Raw genomic sequence first — 20,470 nt, 5'->3', positions numbered from 1 at the left:
GAGGAGTCTGTTTCAAAGTAACTGGAACAAAAGAGCAAACCCATATTCTTTGGATGCTACTACCCTTATTATCAAGATGATATTCCTATAGGGTCCGTTTGTTACACAGGTTGTTATTCAATACAGTTGTACCACTTCACTATATCTGATGGAATCCCCCATCCGGCACCGGAGGATTGAGCACGCTCTCTAGAGAACATGATTCTTCTGCGGTAAGGAGCAGTTTAATATGCAATATAATGCAATTTGCCAAGATGTTTGAAACATGAATGAACAAATATAGATGACTAGTTAATGTTCTTCAACAGCACCAGCTGGTTATAAGCAATTCATATATGCATGAATTATTAAAAGAAAAAAAATCGACTTCAGCGAAAAGCTTCTGGAATTAAATCAGACCTAGTGAAACTCGGTCATTCAGGCTATTCCTCGAAGGTGGCGTCATGTACATATTGTCAAAACAAAATTTTGCTGTTTATTGACCATTAGTCATATATGGTGTTTTTTTTTAGTGTTGTTCGACTTTATTATGGACTGTAATTATTACTATTTTAGTTTTTTAAATGCTCGAAATAAAAAACAATATGAACAATTTGTGAAGTGTGCCCGTAACTATGGAAGAAAGTTATAATGTGATACTTGTTAGAGTACTTTGGAGAATCGATCTCTTGAAACATTAAGACTTTTAACTACCCAGCGGAATCACTGGTATTGTTTAATTCCGTTTATTTTTACTATCACCCTTAATTAAATTTAATCGTTTGTTTTTAATTCTGGTAACATCAAGCTGATTTATCTGTGTTATCGATATTTAACCTTCGTTTCCAATTGAATTATTGCAATTTGCATGTACAGTAAAGTTTGTGAATGGAGTTTCAAGTGTAGGCAAAAATGTCGAGTATGGTATGGGAAGCTGGTAGAGTGGAGCAGATGCTAGAGGACCAAATGTTTAAAAAATGCGCATGTTGGCATTTATGATAATTTAGAAGCTCCAGGAAAATATAGTTTTATCAGTGAATTGTTTGTTATCAAATACTGTTACTTGCATTAATAATACAAGATTGGCGAATGAGTGGTAGGGATGACAGTTCAGTTTAGCAGAATGAATTTTGTGATCCACAGATAGAAGGCTGAATACTCTGTTGGTATAACTATACTATGGTAGTGTAGGAGGCAAGAATCCTGGTACTATAGCAGATAATATTTGAAATTCGCAGATACATTGAAAAGACAATTAAGAGAGAAAATTGCTTCAATACTCAAAAGGATGAGCAGCAGAGATAAGAGTGTGGTTAATTCATTTGAATCATATTTGGGCTACTCTCACCAAATATGATCATAAGAATTTGAAGAGGATGAATGATAATGATATCAGGATGGAATGAGGATACAGTGAGGGCATGCAGTCTGCTGAGGGTAAAATTTGCAAAGGCTAATCCAAGAGAAAGGTACAACAAGAGGCCATCCCTTGAAGATGTGCATGGTATTAAGAAGTAAGAGTTGAATAGGCTTTGTGTGTGTGAAACTGGCTTTTTAATAGATATCAAACAGTTGTGTAGAGGAGCTATATCTTTGAGGAGGAGAGTTACCAGTGGAGTTCCATGGTGTTCTGTCTGAAGTCTGCTGCTGTATAATTTGTTTGTTAATGATATTGTGAATGGATTATAAGCAGATTAGCTGTTTGCAGAAGATGCAAAGTTGGGAAAAATTATTAGAAATATGTAGATGGACTGGTGCTTCAAGAGTGTTTGAATAGATTAGCTATGTTAATAAGTGGTGATGTTAATTTAACACTAGTAAATGTAAATTTTGCACTTTGGATTTCAGAAATGTAATGTTTTGTATCATATCGGAGGTATTATATTGCAGGAGATGGAGGAAACAAGGGATATCGGTCGATAAAGAATTAAAGTTGAAAGGATATATTTCACAAGTGATAAAAATAGCACAAAAAATGCCAGTATTAATAATATTGACAATTAAAGATCATGATGTGGTCATTCAACTGTACAAGGCTTTGGTTAGACCACATTTGGACTGTGTACCAATTTGGTCAGCTGTTTCTAGGTGAGTAGCAAGCTCTGGAAAGTTTACAGGTAGATAACAATAGTAGTATGTGGTTTGTAGAATACTGACTATGAAGACAAGTCAATAAATGTAATTTGCAGACTTCAGTAAATATGCAGAGTAAGAGAGAGATGATTGATACATAAATTGTTAAGAGGAGCTTATCAGATAGATACTCAGGATATTTTTCAGAGGGTTGAAGGAAAGGGGGATAGAGGCAAGAGGTCATTCTTGGAAATTTATAAAGATGGTGCATAAGAGAGTGATCACTTTTTTTTGCATGGAGAGTGGTGAGTGGAATGTTTTGCTGAATGAGGTGGTGAGTGCACAAACATTGAACCAGTTTAAGATGAGGTATGATACATATTATCTATATTAGAATACATCTTACTGTTGCTTCCTTCAAGGAGTCTTGACTCTAGGAGGTGTTGGTATAAAATTAATAATATTATTAACCTGAAATGTATATACAGTGTGCACAACATATATAAGAGACCTCTTAAAAAAAATTGTATAGTCCGACCACAGAAGTGAGAGCTGTCATTGGCAGGCTGCCAAGAAGATCAGTTCATGTTGAAGGGGAGAAAGAAATAAGGCAATGTATGAATTGGTCACCAACATGCAAAATCACGTGCTTTATACATAAAATTTTCCAACTGTTATATAAGCAAAATAGTTACCACTTTAAAAACTACAATGATCATAAAAGAGAAGTTAATTTTTCTACGTGTAATAATAAGCAACTCATCCCACAATACGGATTGATTACCCTATAATTGGAATGGATTCTTCTTTTGACATGCACAGGTGTCGAAGGGTCTCGCATCTGTGGCCTTACTATACTTTTTTTACAATGAATTTCACTAACAAAATAAACTGGTAATTATAAGCAAAAAAAAAAAAAAAATTAAATTAAAATTGGTGCCATTAAAATTGGTGTCATTATAATTAAATACTGTAGCCCATCTTTATATCTTATTTTTCCATTACCTTTATACCTTGAATAGGTGGGCAATTGTAATACAGTATAGCATTGTCCTAAGTTTTCATGGCTCAAAACATGAATTGGCTTAGTATGATTAAAAGCTTGAAAATTTTATGTATATGCAGATTTTTTTTAATACTGTTTTTTAAAAATTACAGTTATCTTGCAAAGATATGTCAAAAACAAAATCATGTGCTTGGTGCTTTGAGTGCTATATACTTTCCTGTTTTCATGAATTTTATTATTTGTCTTTCCTCGTAAGTTATTGTTCATAGATAATTTAAATAAATTCATATTGCATTATGAACATTAAAAGAAAACAAATTGAGTTGTGTTGAGCTGTGTTATGGGTGTACACATTAAAGAAAAGTATGTCTATATAATTACATGTAATGTATAGTGAGTATTAAAAATGTATTACTTTGTTTTGTCGACATAACATTTAGCTTGTTTTATATATATAATATCATCTATAAGCTTTTAAGTGGTGGCTTATTGTGTGTTTGTGTGTGTGTGTGTAGAGTGGTCATTAGGATAAGTAACTTTTTCGTATTTTAGTTCATAATATTAAGGTTAATTTATTGTAATTTTGTTTTAATTTAATAAGTGAGTTATTTAGTTCATAAGTAAACATATTTTTTTGTTAAATATGATATTGCCAGTATGCCCTCAATGTGTGGTAAAGCAATGGCAGCAAAGATCGCCTATGTGTAGACTCATTTGCCAGCATCACCCTCCTCCTCAGTTTGCCTCTATCATAGTATGGTTGGCGACTTACAATCTTCATTTTCTTGCTTTTCTATTCCTCTTCTAACAACTACTTTACATTCTCCCCCCCCTCCCTCATAGAATAGAATTCTTCTTGCCTCTCAAATCATTTATGAACAACCAAGACACTCATTTCCTTCGATTTTTTTTTTTTTTTTTACATCCGGATGGTGTGGCTAATATCATGGATTTTTACACCAGGGAAACACTACTTTGTCACACTTTCATAAAGTACTCCCCAGATCATTGAGTCTCTGTACATAATTTTCTCCTTGTTTTTCTTGTTTGTTCTTTCAGTCTTTATTATTACTTTGGACCACTTGCTCCATTCTCTTTTTAGCTCTTCTAATCACTTGCCGCTTCTGCAGTTTTTCAATTTTGTGCTTTGTTATGTGAAGGATAACATTCAAGCACACTATTTGTTTATTAATGTCCATTTTGTTCTCCTCTATTTTTACCACTGCAAGTTTGACATTAATAATATAATTTTCCATCCTACCATCAATACTGTCCACTCTACTAACACTTGCTGCATTTTTGTCATGTAATAGGCACTCACTTGTGAAACATTTATTGCACTCTCTCTCCCCCCCCCCCCTCTCTAGTTTCAATTTCCTTCCACATATTCTTTAATTTTCCCGATGAATACATTTCACTCACACTGCACAAAATTTGCAGGAGCAAGTTCATATTTATATAAATTAGACCATGATACTTTAGGCATATAAGATTATCCATGGCTAATAGTTTTAAATCTTATTTCTGTAGGCCTGACCACGGTCATGGTGATATTCAACACTGTTGCCTCTGGTTGGAGAGTGGATATGCCATTCACTTGACTAACCAGATTGGCAACAGATACTGCAGATACCTCTATGGGCACTATTCAGCAGAACTGGCATTTGTTATTTCTTTCATTTCTCCTAAACCTACAGTATTGGCCAGTATATTTTTGGCAGTATAAATCACTTACTTATAGGTAATCATGAATATTTTTCCACATGATTTGAATTAATTGTGTAACTTGATCATTAATTATATGAGTAGGAATTAAGCTTGATTCATTAAAGCAATATCTTAAGTTTGCTGGCATGCCTGGCTGAACTAATAACATCTGTGCTTGAATTTTCTACCAATCTGTATACCCAATAAAGAAATAAAAAAATTCTTTTATATTATTGAATTCTTTTATTTCAAATTCCTGTACTACATCTCTATTTCACAGGCTTTGTTACATGTCATTTGATTTGAAAGACCTGAATTTAAATCCCTACAATCTTACTTATGTGAACAGGCATGAAATTCAGACAATTAATTGTAAACAGCCAAAGAAGAATCAGGGTTATTTGGGATTTTTCTCCTGCAAACAAGATTGAAAGTATAACTAGTTGACAGACAGATATGCTCAGGTTTGTAAATGTGAAACAGATATGATCACTGGCTTAAGCGGAATCTGTAAATTTCGAGATTCAATAAAAGTTAATCTTGATTGTGATTACTTGGAGTTTCTGTGACTGTAGTAAGCAAATGAACTTGCTTAGAAGCACCTATTTAACCTTAGATTAGGAATAGTTATAGCTTTTATCACTTTTTTTTTTTTTTTTAAAGTTTGTTAAAAATGTCACGTATCTCTTTATGATATGAAAGAGGCATGTCATTCAGCTGGTTCATGGAAATGATAACATCCCCCATGGTTATTATTCATTAATAGATTCATGCATTTGAATAAAAGAAGAGCCTATTTTGCACTCTCAGAAAAGTCTAAGAGTGCATCATGTGGAATTTAGTATTACTTCCAAGCCTCCATGGGATCTGAAGCTGAACACTTACAGACCACAATAATTATCATACCATGCCTTGAACTCAGTGTTGGTGCACTCACATCCCATTCTGGCAGTACAATTCCACTCTTGAGAACAAAACTGGCGATCTCAGTGAGATCACCAGTTTTGTTCACAGAAATCCAAATGAAGCGTAATTAGTTCTTTATGTAGTGGAATTATTGCCTCCTCATATGCACATCATTGTTCTTTGCATTATAACAGCAATTTTTTGAATAACCATTACAATTTATGTCCATTAAAGTCAGTTCTCTATCCACCAAGATCCTCAGATCCCTTGCCTCCTGAAGCAAAGATCCTCTGATATGATAAACCTCATTCCATCTGCTCTGGCCAGACTGCATAACTTTACTCTTAGCAACATTGAGATGACATCCCCATTTTTCAGCCTAAAGCACCAATCTGTTCACCTCTTGTAGCAACAATGTCAGAAAGTGGTCCCCAGAAGAGAACCCTGTGGCATCACACTCAACACCTTCTTTTTTAGGATACTGCATCTCTGTATGCCGCTTGCTAGCTTTTGTCAGTCAACCACCCTTGTAACCAAGCTACCAAATTACTATTCATGTCCATCCTGTTAGTTTCAACAGTAGTTTATCATATGGTATTCAATCAAATGCATTAGCAAAACTAGATAAATGATGGCATAAGCATGATTTATCCAGTATACTAGTCACTCTATTATAAAATGCAACTAAAGCATGACCTTCCCTTAACAAACTCATGTTGCTGTCCTGAAAGATTTCCATTCTCATCAATCCAGGTTTGTATTCTGTTTCTAACCAGCCTCTCTAACACCTTCACCACTACAACTTGATATACACTCTGCCCATAATTTGACACTACTGACTTGTGTTCCCGCTTATGCAGTGGTACTATTTTTCCCATCTTTCCACTCTTCTGGGGCTGTTCCTGTTGCCAGACTAAAATTGAACAGCTAAGTCAATGGACTGCCAGATCTTTTCAACATTCGTGCTTCACCACATGTAGTGTATGTGGTGATATCCCATCCAGTCCCACATTACTAACATTGGGGTTAGGTAATATTTTAACCCTTCCCATTCTTGAACTATCAGTCTAATGTCCTACTTCCTGTTGCTATTTAGCACCACTGTTAACCTTTCTACGTGAAATATGCTAAGGAAATACTCATTAAATATTGCCTCTGTATCTTCCAGCAGATGTCACTCGTGTTCGATCTCTAGCAACTAAAGTCAGTCTTCCATATTCAACCTTTCTTACTGGCAACATAACTGTAGAATTAACTAGGGTTTTGCTTTACTGCTTTGGCCAATCTCATTTCATGTGCTAGTTTCTCTTTCCTTACTACACTCATCACCTTCCTAGTTTGCACCTTATGCTCATGCTGCTGAGGGGGTATGTACCCCCACCTTCTCCATAATATCCTCTTTTTCAGCAGCTCTTGCATAATTCATGGTTCATCCATTTTATTCCTACTTTATTTATCCTCTGAACCTGAGGAGTACAATATGACATTGTCATAAGTAATTGATTCCAGACCATTTCCCAGGTACTGCTAATTTCTCTTCCCATTAACTAATTAAACCACTGCATATCACCAGTCTGTTTCCTTAATTTATCATATTCCCCTGCTGTATAATTCTACATGTCTCTACTTCTCATTCTGTGAAGCTTGTACTCGTCTAGCCACTCACCCATGTCAAAACCACATGATCACAATGTGTTTGCTTCAGCTACCTTCTGCATAAGACAGTTATCCCTAAGCATCTCAAGAATTTGATCTCCTTACTCACATATTTCCTGCTTCCAGTCAATGATGCCATAGTTAAAGTCACCCATTATTATCACCTTCCTGTTGCTCGACCATGTCATCTTTGTGAACATTTCCTCTCTTTTCCTGTAGCAACATCCCATTGAATATCGAAAATTTGTGCTAACCTGAACCCAACATCAAATAACCTCGAAGCCATTATCATTACTGCTTTCTTCAAATTCCACATTGAGAGGACATGACTCTTCCGAAATCATCTATCTTTTTTCTTTTTTTTTTTTTTTTTTTTTTTTCAAAAAAATGCTATAACCATCATATTCAGTTTCTAATTGAGTATATCGTCCATTGTTAACACATCTCACTAACACCAATATTTTGTTGAATAACTGCATCAAAATCAGTCTCAGTATACTCTTATTCCTAATACTCCTTTCATTAGTGTATAAGCACAGTACCTTTCTCCAAAGGCATATTGGATACATGTCTGCAGTAAGAATTTCCCATCCCTCTTCCTGAATTTCTTCTGACATTGATTAGACTCATATTTTTTTTTTTTTTACATTCCCATCCATGAAAGGTTGTTAACCCCTATAGTGCATGAAAACTTTGGATGGATTAAGGGAAAATGATATTCAACCAAAGCTGAAATAGGTGCAATGAAAATTTTGCAGTAGTTAACACCACATAATTTAGAAGGATGGGTTACAGGGTCAAATCCCTGATGATCGGATTAGAGTTATCATTATATGAATTTATAAAAAAGGAAGTACAACTGACTGTATTATATGAAAGATTTATGCAAACATTTTTGACAAAGAGCTAATCACAATAATAAGGAAATATTGGTAAAGAGCAAGCTATATGTATTCTAAATGAAGTTGAAATTATAATTGACAAAAATTGTTTATTTTCAGCCTTATTTTATCCAAGTGTGAGCAGACAACGGCTTTTGCAAATGTGTAAATAATTAACATAATAAGTAATGCTAATATAGTGGGAAGACAGTTGAATGTATGTATGTGGAATGAGAGAAATTAACCAGCAGACCATGTTGACTAATTTTGATGGTAATATATCAGAACACAGAAAGATAAGTAAATAATTATTTATTGACTTATTGCTGATATTTCGCTGGTGTTATAACCAGCATCTTGAGAGCACAAAACACAGTTCATCACAATACGTGAGACTACGACAACATGGTGTAATAATGGGACTAGTTTGAAAAATTGTAGCAACAACACAAAGACTAAAGTCCTAATTAGGCACCCTCTATGTTAAAATAATAAAAAAACAGAGAGAGAGAGAGAGAGAAAGCAGGTACTGGTTATGTCTTAGGATAACTGTCTCCCAAATCTAAGGCAAATTTATACAGCCATATTTGTTAAGATTCGGAATATGTTTAAAGGCTTCTGTTGCTTCTAAGAACAATCTCTCTGACTTGTAAAAGCTTCTGTGCAGTACTTTTATTTTCTTCCACTTGATCTTGTATACAGGGGTATTCAAAGCATGGTCTTCTAGGCCTGACTTGCCATAGCGATAGTGCGAGATGTATCTTTTATGTTCACTGATGCGGATGCCCACAGCTCTTCCTATTTGACCGTAGTAAGCTTGATCACACGAGCAGGGTACTTCGTAGACTCTGGGATGTGATAAAGGAGAGATGCTGTCCTTGGGTGCATGGATGAGAATTGCTAATTTTACACACTGTCTGAATACAGTGCAGATCTTGTATACAGGGGTATTCAAAGCATGGTCTTCTAGGCCTGACTTGCCATAGCAATAGTGCCAGATGTATCTTTTATGTTCACTGATGCAGATGCCCGCAGCTCTTCCTATTTGACTGTATTAAGCTTGATCACACGAGCAGGGTACTTCGTAGACTCCTGGATGTGATAAAGGAGAGATGCTGTCCTTGGGTGAATGGACGAGAGTTGCTAATTTGACACACGGTCTGAATACAGTGCATAGTTGATGTTTATTGAGAACTCTAGATATTTTTTCTGATGTGCCTTTAATGTTGGAGATGGTGACTGTTTTGTTGTAGCTCTCCATGGTGGATAGTGGGAGGGGGGGGTTTCTTGGGAACATTTAGTATTTTGTGTATGTTATGGGGATTATAGCTGTTGGTTAAGAAGGTGTGGCGTAAGTGAGCCAGTTCAGCAGCAAGAGCATTGTCATTGGAACAAATTGCTCTCACTCTGTGGGTTAGCGTTTTTAAGATACCATACTGTTGAGAGGGGTGATGGTACTATTGTTTGTGTAAATAACACCCTGTATGTGTGGGTTTTCTAAAAATTGAGAATGATAAGGAACCATCTGGAAGATGTGATTAGTGTATCCAGTAAGCAGACAGTTATTAGCTTCCACTTCCATTATAAAGTGAATTTTTAGGTGATGGCTATTTAAATATGCCAAGAATTGATTCAATGTGCCTGGGCCATGTGACCAAATAGCAAGCACATTGTCAATGTAGCTTAGCCAAAGCGTTGGTTTGAGAGTGGCTGTATTGATAGCTAGTTTTTCCAGGTGTTCTGTGATCTAATTGCTTGCATATTTTCTCTTTCCATGTGAAATATCCTGCATGTATTGTGAATTTAAATATGAGGGTGCTCTGAAAAGTTCTTGTCCTCGATCATAGATGGCAACACTATCGGCAAGATTTTTTTTTTCTAAGTTTGTACATCTGTCATAATCATCCATGTGAAATTTCAAGTCATTCTATCAAGTAGTTTGTTTTATACAGCCATCTGAAGCAAAAGTGTTGTCTGTATATCGTGTGGTTATAAAATTCTTTGTAAAAGTAGGTTTAACACCAAAAGAAATTCATTCGAAGTTCATAAAAGTTTATGGGCACGCTTCTCCTTCATTTTCGAAATTAAGAAATGGACTGCTAGTTTAAATGTGGCTGTACCAGCCTTGAAGATGATCCATGTGAAGAACGTCCAAAAAGTGTAACAACACCAGAAATCATTGATCAAGTGCACGATATAGTATTGGATGACTGTCGAGTCAAAGTGCATGAAATTGCTGAGACTATAGACATTTCAAAAGAACATGTAGGATATATTTTGCATGAAGAATTGCAAATGAAAAAGCTTTGTGCAAGATGAGTGTCGCGATATCTCACAGCAGATCAGAAACACACACTCGCATGAAAATCTCTGAACAGTGCTTGGAGCATTTAACAAGAATAAAACTGATATTATGTGTTGATTTATTACTATGGATGAGACATGGATGCACCATTACACACCATAGTCAAAACAGTGGAGAGAAGCCGGTTGTTCAGCGCCAAAGAAGACAAAATTGGTTCCATCAACAGGAAAGGTCATGGCATCGGTGTTTTGGGATGCAAGGCATTGTGTTTATTAATTCCCATCTTTTAACCAGACTAGATGAAAAATTCATGAGAAAAGACCCAGTTTGCAGAAGAAAAAAATCATCTTTCATCAGGACAATGCACCCGCCCACAAAGGTGTTGTTTTGGCAATGAGAAAATTAAGGGAACTGCACTATGAATTGTTGGAACATCCACCCTATTCCCCAGATTTAGCTCCCTCTGACTTCTGTCTCTTCTAAAAACTAAAACTCTTCCTCTCTGGTCAGTGTTTTTCTTTGAATCAAGAAGTGATTGCAGCTGTAGAGGAGTATTTTGCAGATCTCACTGAGAACCACTATAGGGATGGGATAATGGTGCTGGAGCATCGCTAGAATAAATGTATTAGTCTTAAGGGGGATTATGTTGAAAAATAAAAATAATTTTGAAATTATAACTTCGTTTTTTCATTGTTAAGTTGAGAACTTTTTAGACCACCCTCATAGTTCAAATATATCAGGGGGGATATATGACTTTAGCAGATCAACGGTTTCAGTTAGTCGTACATTTGTGAATAGTGAGGTGATATCAAAACTCTCACCAGTATGTCTGAACTTTTTAAGGTATGCTGTTCTAAAATACTTTTTTTAGGTGAGCAGAATATTTGACAAAGGAGGGAGAGTTGTTTGTGAAAGTGGCTAGTAGCTTATCTAAATGTCTTGCAAGTTTGTATATGGGACTATTTATACTATTCACAATAGGGCATAAGGGTGCCCTATTGTGGATACCCCTGCACACAGGATCAACTGGAAGAGAAAAGTACTGCACAGAAGCTTTTACAAGTTAGAGAGATTGTTCTTAGAAGCAACAGAAGCCTTGAAACATATTCCGAATCTTAACAAATATGGCTGTATAAATTTGCCTTAGATTTGGGAGACAGTCATCTTAAGACATAACTAGTACCTGCTTTCTCTCTCTCTCTCTCTCTGTTTTTTTATTATTTTAACATAGAGGGTGCCTAATTAGGACTTTAGTCTTTGTGTTGTTGCTACAATTTTTCAAACTAGTCCCATTATTACACCATGTTGTTGTAGTCGCGTGTATTGTGACGAACTGTGTTTTGTGCTCTAAAGATGCTGGTTATAACACCAGCAATATCAGCAATAAGTCAATAAATAATTATTTACTTATCTTTCTGTGTTCTGATATATTACCATCAAAATTAATCAACATGTATGATGAATACAAGCCTTTCTACAAGCCAGTAGACCAAGCTAGCAGTATCAAAACAGTTCTCAAATTAGTTTTAACATATGTAATTGTTAGAAATAATTACAGAACTGACACTCTTCAAGAAAATTAGGAGCTGTACACTGCAATGGACCAGCCCGTATAAATATTGAATGCGATGAGAGAGCAGACAGACTAGCCAAAGAAGCAAGATTCTTACCTCAAAAATTACACCCACTATCACTAACTAATGCTAGCTCTGTTGGAAAAATAAGATTGGTAAAATAAACTATCAAGAAGAAGAGTGAAATCGGCAAAATTAATGAAAATGGAGAAATAACCACAATCATCACCAGACTAAGGACGGAACATTTTAAAGACATGAAAATTCAGCTGGACGGTACTAGAAGCTATGAAATATGCAAGAAGAACTGTCCATGAGTTGAACTAACATCTGCCCATATCTATTCTTGTTCAGCAATTGCCACACTGTTCTTCAGAAAATTGACAATAACCTTATAGAAAAGCTCTACTCCATCAAAGTTCAACAAATTGCCAAAGCAGTTCAGTAGGCTCAGGGTCTATCTAGAAGTTCTTCAATAGACTTGTCAACAACAACAGAAACAATTACATATGTTAATTGTTAACATATGTAAAAGAGTTAAAAACAGCACATTTCATCAAGGAATGGAGTTAACAGATATGAGAGTTATGAAGAAAATTACAGATTTTAATGATGACATCAGAGATAATCTAAGATAATATCATCATAGAATGAGAAAAGAATTAAAAGTTTTTCCAAACAAAATTTGCAAAAGAAACAGTCAGAGGAAGGTTAAGGTATGGGTTTGTTAATGCAGTTAAGAGCACTTTAGAAGACTGTAATGTAAGAGCTGTTCAAATCAAAGACCCAAATTATAATAAATTAATTTGGAAGAGAGTTGTTGATCAGAAACTTTGTGAAACATTAATTGTATTTCAGACTTTCATCATGTCTGTTGCATCCCTTGAGGGTGTACAGCCAGAAAATTATGACGACAGTGGCACTTTAACATTAATGCTGAATTTACGACATTTGAGGAGATAAATCTTTAAATCTAACAATATGCGAGTTATTCATTCAACATTTTATACCAAAGCAATGAGAAGAATGTTGTATTTTGATACTCATGTTGATATCTTCTTTAGGGATAACTTAATATTACAAGCCGTTAGAATATTGCTACAACAGAATATGTACATGAAAAGCTAAAAGAAGTCACTGGACACCTTCACAGGCAGGATGAATTGTGCTATGTAATGAGTCCCGTGTTTGTAGCCAGTATAAATTGGAGGAATATCATGCTTCCAAGTCAGTGCAACTGTGTCTGGGTGAAATAGCTGCAAGAAGGGAACTATCTCACGGAGTTTGAAAGAGGCATTGTGATAGGATGCCATGCCATGTTGCAGGCCTGTCTGCTATGGCAAGTTGTTGACAAATTGGGCCATCCCAGATCAACAATCAGTGATAGCATACTGAAATGGACGCACAGAGAGTCAATTGCAAGTGCTACTGGCAGTGGATGAACCACCACACTCACTGAATGTGACTATAGGGTTCTACAAAGGATATATAAAAACTGCCATTCGTCAGCCAACACATTGAATGCAGAGTTTTAGGCATCGACTGGAATACGAATCTGCACAAAAACATTCAGAACAGAGGCTCACAACATGGGTTTCCATGGTAAGACTTCAGTATGCAACCCCGACATTACCCAAACCAACATGCAGCATCCTCTTTAGTAGTGCAAAGAGTGTGTTCAGTGGATGGGCCATGGAAGCTTGGAAAGCTGTGTCATAGAGCAAAGAATCATGCTTCATCCTCTACCAAGCATATGGATGGGTGTGGGCATAGTGGATTCCTGGTGAACATCTCTTACCAGAGCGTAATTCCAACCATGAAATTTGGAGGTGGCGGTGTGATGGTATGGTTCTGTTTTTCCTAGTTTGGCCTGGAACCTCTGTTTGTGATGTCATGAACATTGAACTCTGAACATTCTAGACAGTGCAAAGCTACCTACTTTGTGGCATTTCTACCTTTCTTTGCCTCTTTCAACAAGATAATGCACCATGTCATAAGGTCATCTCTTGAACTCTTCCTCCCTGCCTGTTCCATTGGATTTGAAACAAGATCTGTATCATTAGTATGAAATATCTTTACAGAGTGTTAGTAAATAGTTGCATTAGGTCTTCTGCAGTAATCACCATAACTTCCACAATTATTATGCTTTTTCCCCTTTGAAAGAGTGTGATTATGGTGGAAATGATAGTAAGGTGACTGCTTACATAATGAAAAGAACTCTTCATATGATGTCTTTTTGTGCTAAATTTCCTTTGATATTTATTTTTATTGTACTTTCACTGTTCTAATTGTCACTTTATGCTAATGCAGTTGTTCATTGCTTCACTTCTCTTATAATTCCTATAACATTCTTTCTAGTATTTATTAAATTTCCATCATTCATTTTGTTTTTTCTACCTTATATATTCTGTTAGAATGCAGTCCAATATTATATTTGAATGCTCATTAATGCTAGTGATGCTGATTGGTTTTTTTTTTTAGTTTCTCATTCTGATATCTCTCCAGGCTATTCCTTAAGTCTCAATTGTATTCCTTTCTTTCTTCACTGTGATATTTATAGCCCACGTTAGAACCGCTTGATTGTTTTCACCAGCTGGATGCAGAATTGGTATTTCATTAGCACTCTCATTTTATAATGGGGAATCTGTATAGTCACAACAAAAAATTAAAGACGGTTATTATATGTAATGAGATACATGGCATCAAACCTCCTTTATTGTGAAGGTAGAGATGTTAGGATTTGGGTGGAGGGGGAATTGGATGTTTGGATCAGATATGAACTGTAAGTGATGGACATTGGAACAGTTGTTTTTTAGTCAAATGTCATATAACTATTAGTTGATAGAGGATTGCCTTTAAAGATATATTATAAAACAGGTATTACGTTTGTGATCTGATATTAGTTTTACTTAAAAGCTGTGATGTGTTTATTTTGTTCGCTATGTTCAGTGCCATTTCCATATTTTTAATAGATAGTTAATGAATATGGCAGCAGAGAAAGTGACCTTAGCTGATGCCCTTTCAAATGTTGATGTCTTAGATGAGTTGCCCCTTCCAGATCAGCAGCCTTGTATAGAAGCACAGCCTTGTAGCATTGTTTATCATGCAAATTTTGATACAAACTTTGAAGATAGAAATGCATTTGTCACAGGTGTTGCCAAATATATCGAAGAAGCTACAGTTCATGCAGAATTAGTAAGTTAAACCATTGTGTATTTAATTTCATTAAATATTACAATATTACATCAGTACAAATAAATAAAAAACAGAAATGTTTCTACTCGAATAAATTTCAAAATTTTAAATGAATTGAAATGTAAGTTAATGACATTAACAATATTAGATGAATAAGCACCCTCAAAATAATGAGTATCACTGGAAAAGTGAGAGGAATTTTAGAAATACTATTGACATAATTGGGGTTACCAAGACAATGAAGACTAAAGCAGGTGCAATACTTCTAAGGGATTGCAAACAGTTCCACGAGTATGTAGTTAAGAAGAAAGATGGAAGGAACCTGTCTATGTTTTCTGAAAAACTGGAGGGTGTGGTTCTGAAAGAACACTGCATGTTGAAGTATGTTTTTATCATCCTTCTCTTTTATTCCATCTACACAGAGGTAGATGGAATAAAAGAGAAGGATGAGAAGTTGGTTTAGTGCGATTGTGAAAGTAGACAAATTGATGACTAGCAGTTGCTTATGTGTTTACAGGCTTAAGAGAAAGTTGTGGAACTGGTTACTATTAGTAACGAGTTCAACCATCATAAAGAAAAAGGAAATGTTGGTTCTTGTTTTAGAACTTAAACAGCTGAATGAAATGAATTCTAGACAGAAATATTTTTCAAGCATTTGGACAACAGGGCAAAGCATAATAAAGATAAGTCTTTATTTTCTAGATTTCTTTTCAGGATACACTTAAAAAAATGTCCATGAATGGAGAGGACACAAGAAAAATAAAAATCTTATTGATAATGTCATTGTTGATAGGGCTATCATCTGACTGGTTCAGGATATAAGAGTATTCTGAACTAGTATACAGGGATTGAGATGGAAGTGCCATTTAGTTTTGAGCAGGATAAAATTAAATACTACATATAAAAAAAATAAAAATTTTGAGAGATTCAAAGTTGAATAGCTCTTAGAGGTGAGCTGTAGACTCAAATATAATTGGAAAGAAAAGTGAAGGAGTTTGAAAACAAAGTCCAAAACTTAGGAAATTAAAGATGCCAAGAAATTCTATTCTTGGTTTTTAATCCTTAATCCACGTGTATGTTTGTAAGCAAACAAAGTTTGCACCTAAAGTATCTTCATGACTGGGCCACTTGTTATATAAAGGCTAATGACTTAATATCAGTTGCTTTAGTATCTCATAATGCAAAGCACATCTCATAATGCAAAGCACATCTCCACAACTTCCTTTTGGATGTGTATAGTGTTATGCATTATGAGAAAGGTCACTACTCAGACTGATTTCAACCTTTATTGAGGTTTCATAAGTGGGAGCCAAACCCAGAAGAGATACCAAGGTTGAAGTAATGCAGAAGAAATATATGACTTAGGAAATGAATGGAAAAGTTGGAAAAAAGCATTGATTCGTTTGACCAGGAAGACACTTATGGTGTTAACAGCAAGGATAGAAAACCAGAACATCATAGTGGACTTGAAAAATTAAAGAGGTAGTTCTAGTAGAAAAAAGAAATCATAAATAAAATTCATGACAAATAAGTCATCGTGGGAAGAATATAGAAGATAAATATTATGGAGAGAAAATGTTCTGGAAGCTATTGAGAAAGTTTAGAAATGGATAAAGAGCATATTATAAAAGAAGTCAGAGGTGAAAATGATTGATATAAAAGCTGAAGATAAGTATATTATGGATGTCTGGATTAATTACTTTGAAAAGCAGTAGTAGAAGAAGGATTACATTGATAGGTGGAGGAACACAGTCATGAGTATATTTCACTATTGGAGGTCAGAGGGTGTCAGATATTTGACATGTGGAAAAACAGCTGGAGTAGATGATATAACCAGACATATAAGTTTTATAGTGGCTACATTGAATAATTTAGATTGGCTGAGCAGCAGATGAAATTCCTGGATGATTGGAACCAGTGCTCTTAAAGAACCTGTCTGCAATTAAAAAGGAAATAAAACCAACGTGAAAATTCCAGAGGATTTTCACTATTGGTGTTCTTCCAATAAGATTTATGCATATATATATATATATATATATATATATATATATATATACTCAAAAAGAGGGTAAGAAATATCATGGGAGATAAGTTTATGGAAAGACAAGCTGTGTTCAGGTCAAATAGTTGTCAGGATAAGATATTTACTTTAAGACATATAATTAACCCGTTAACATACAAAGACGTCTGTGACACGTCTTTTGTTTATTGCACCAAAATTGATTTTGACGTATTGCAGACGTTACTAAGTTCGCATCAATTTCAAACGAATTTCATTCAAAGATGTCTGTAACACGTCTCTCGTTTATTGCACCAAAATTGATTTCGACGTATCGCAGACGTTATGAAATTCGCGTCAATTTCAAACGAATTTAGAGTTTAAAAATAATTTATGTCAAAGGGTTAAGGAATCATGGAAACATAGCAAGGATCTGTATTTAAATATGAACATAATTATTTGTAGATCTGAAAAATGTATATGGTAAGATGCCAAGAGAAAGCTTCTTCATAATGTAAAAATGAAAAAAAAAAAACCTTATGTAAACAAGAAATAGCAGAATAGAAATTTAACATTGTCATCATCATCAAATTTCTGACATGTACCCTCAAGGGATGTACAGGATATGATAGTACTACATGAAAAATTTACATCATTACTAACTTCCTATCTACAATTTTTCTCCAAATCAGTCTGTTACTTGTCAAGACACCAACATTATCAGATCTTATATTTCTATTGTCTAAGGCACTTTGTATCGTATCAATCCACCTATATCTTGATGTTCCTCTGGGTCATTTCCCTGCCAACCTGGTAGAGAACACTTGTTTTGCTAATCTTTCCTCGCCCATTCTGTTTAAGTGACCATACCATCTGAGATTAGCCCTGCTAACGCATTCCTGGATGGTGACAAAGTCTAGTTCTTTCCTAATATCCTCATTTTTAATATGATATTGCCATTGATGCCATCTGTTCACACCTCTAATCTCTCTCTCAGAATTCTCATATCTGCGGTCTCTAGTTTTTGGTCTAGTGTTTTATTTCTGACACAGCTCTCAGATCCATAAGTTAAAACTGGTTTGAACACTGTCTTGTATACAGCTAAATATAACATTTTGTATTTATTGCTGAGAAAAGATCTCACCAGTTTTTGTCTTTTTTTGTTTCAGTCACCCCTATTATGTCGATCTGGTACTTATCTAATTCCTCAGCTAGCTCCATTTCTTTGCCATTCAGGCTTCTTATGTTGATAGTACTGCTCTTTAACTCTGGTGATATTGAGTTGGGGGTGTGGTTTCAGATTTATTCCAGTAGCTGAATTTTTGTCCTGGTTCCCTGGCGAAAACAACAGGGGCCTTGTTTAACCACGCAATGCCCCAGCGAGCATGAAATTTTGTCATGTTGTTCAATCATTTTGTATATTGGTTTAAGCCAATAAGAATACAATTTGGTTGACTAAATCCCAAATTGCCAGCCCATCCTCGTTCGTTTAGTATCCAGGTAGATAGTAGCCTTGAAAAATGTCTGAACAAAGCTAATCTACAGTGGTATGGTAAGTTGAGAAAATGTGAAAGGTTAACAAAACAAATTTTGCTTTTCCTGCAATGAATGGCAGGAAAACCCAAAGGAAAAGCAAAATCTAGGTTGAGCTTATTATGTGGTACCATAATAGCATTCTGTGCATGTCAGGAAATGATGTTGATGAACTTACTTTTTTTAAAAGCATAATTTTCCTCAGTTATGTAAGGTTAAGAAGCAAACAGAGTAGAATAGTAAATTGACCTTAGGCAGCAGTGATGCAAAAGTTTTGTAGGAAAAAAGTCACCTTATTATACTGTGGATGAGAGATAGTTGTGGAAAATTTTTCGACAATGTACATTTGAACAAGAAATTAGTTTGGGTATAGGAGTAAAACAAGACTATAATTTAAGTTAAAGATACCAAGCTATTTTATATGTTTATAAATATAAACTTGGTTTCAATCCATTTCCCAAGTAAACAAACAGACAAGTAAGTCAAGTTTGCACCTGCAAGTAGTGCAAGTCTGGGCAACTCGTACATAGTGCAAGTCTTAGGCAACTCGTGGTAAAGGTGGAATAAGCTCTGATCACTATTCTTAGTATTTATATAGTAAGTACTTAGTATTCTTAGTATTTAGTATTTACTATTTGCTAGTATATAAATGCAGTGATGAACTAGAGAGGCGTATCTTAGCATCAAAAGAAATAGTTCTGGACCCATTACACATGAACAATAATTTAAGTTTTCCTGACTCTCAAGCGCTGCGATTCAATTCTGGTGCTCTCGAGTCAGTAGCCACTCACGTATGCCTCACGTTAGACCCTGCCACGTGGATACCTGTTCAAATTTGACTGTTACTATTCCCAATTTGTTTTATATGAGGAGTCCATGTTTTTTAACTTATTATTTTTCCAGTTCTTTTGTAGTTATTTACACACCTGAAGAAGTAGGCGTTCCGACGAAACTAGTCATGTTTGATTAAAGTTTTTATTATACCTTTCTCGGTGTTCCTAGTCAGTATAATTATTATTCTTTAAAATGTCTACAAGCCACGCCTTGTTTTATTTCACATGCAACTGTTACAATAAAACATGTTATTTTTATTATATTTTTGAATTATTGTCATTTATTATTTTGAATAATCACTTAGTTCTATTTATTTTCTTTTTATATAATGTATTTATATAACGTTAAATAAAATATATTGTTTAGGGTTCTTTTCAACATGGCTACGAAGAAAAAACTAAGAAAAACAATGAATGAGCATCGTGACTTTAAAACTGAATGGACTGAATCTTTCGCGTTTATCTCGAACTTAGATGGCTTTCCAGCCTGTCTTATTTGCCAAGAAAAACTGGCGCACAACAAAAAGTCAAATTTGGAGAGACACTTCATTACAAAACATGCCACATTTGACAGAAAATATCCTGTCGGTGACACAAGAAAGAGAGCAGTTGAAGAACTTCAGAAAAATGTTGAAAAATCAAGTTCTGTATTTAATTATTGGAGAGAATCTGCCAATGATGTTAATATTGCAAGCTTCGTAGTGAGTCAGGAGATTGCTAAGAGAGGAAAACCATTCTCAGATGGTGAATACATAAAATGTTTTGTTAATGCATCTGAAGAACTTTTTCGGGATTTAAAAAACCGAGCAGAGATTTTAAATAA

At 35.0% G+C, this 20,470-nt stretch overlaps 1 protein-coding gene across 1 annotated transcript in view; it reads left to right on the top strand.

Annotated features, from left to right (window-relative positions):
- Window positions 1-510: 510 nt before the first annotated feature.
- The window catches only part of Cyfip (Cytoplasmic FMR1-interacting protein Sra-1), a 452,821-nt gene continuing 432,861 nt past the window's right edge, over window positions 511-20,470 (top strand). The window contains exons 1-2 of the mRNA XM_090396405.1: window positions 511-708; window positions 15,060-15,282. Coding sequence (XP_090252531.1) covers window positions 15,067-15,282 — 216 coding nt within the window. The 5' untranslated portion in view covers window positions 511-708; window positions 15,060-15,066. The remainder of the gene's footprint in view (window positions 709-15,059; window positions 15,283-20,470) is intronic.

The sequence above is a fragment of the Typopeltis vanoorti genome, chromosome 8 (genome assembly GCF_054136105.1).
Source record: "Typopeltis vanoorti isolate ZY-2024b chromosome 8, IOZ_Tvanoo_1.0, whole genome shotgun sequence".
Classification (NCBI taxonomy): domain Eukaryota; kingdom Metazoa; phylum Arthropoda; class Arachnida; order Uropygi; family Thelyphonidae; genus Typopeltis; species Typopeltis vanoorti.
The sequence above is the reverse complement of the archived record's forward strand: the minus strand, read 5'-3'. Positions and strand labels throughout refer to the sequence as shown.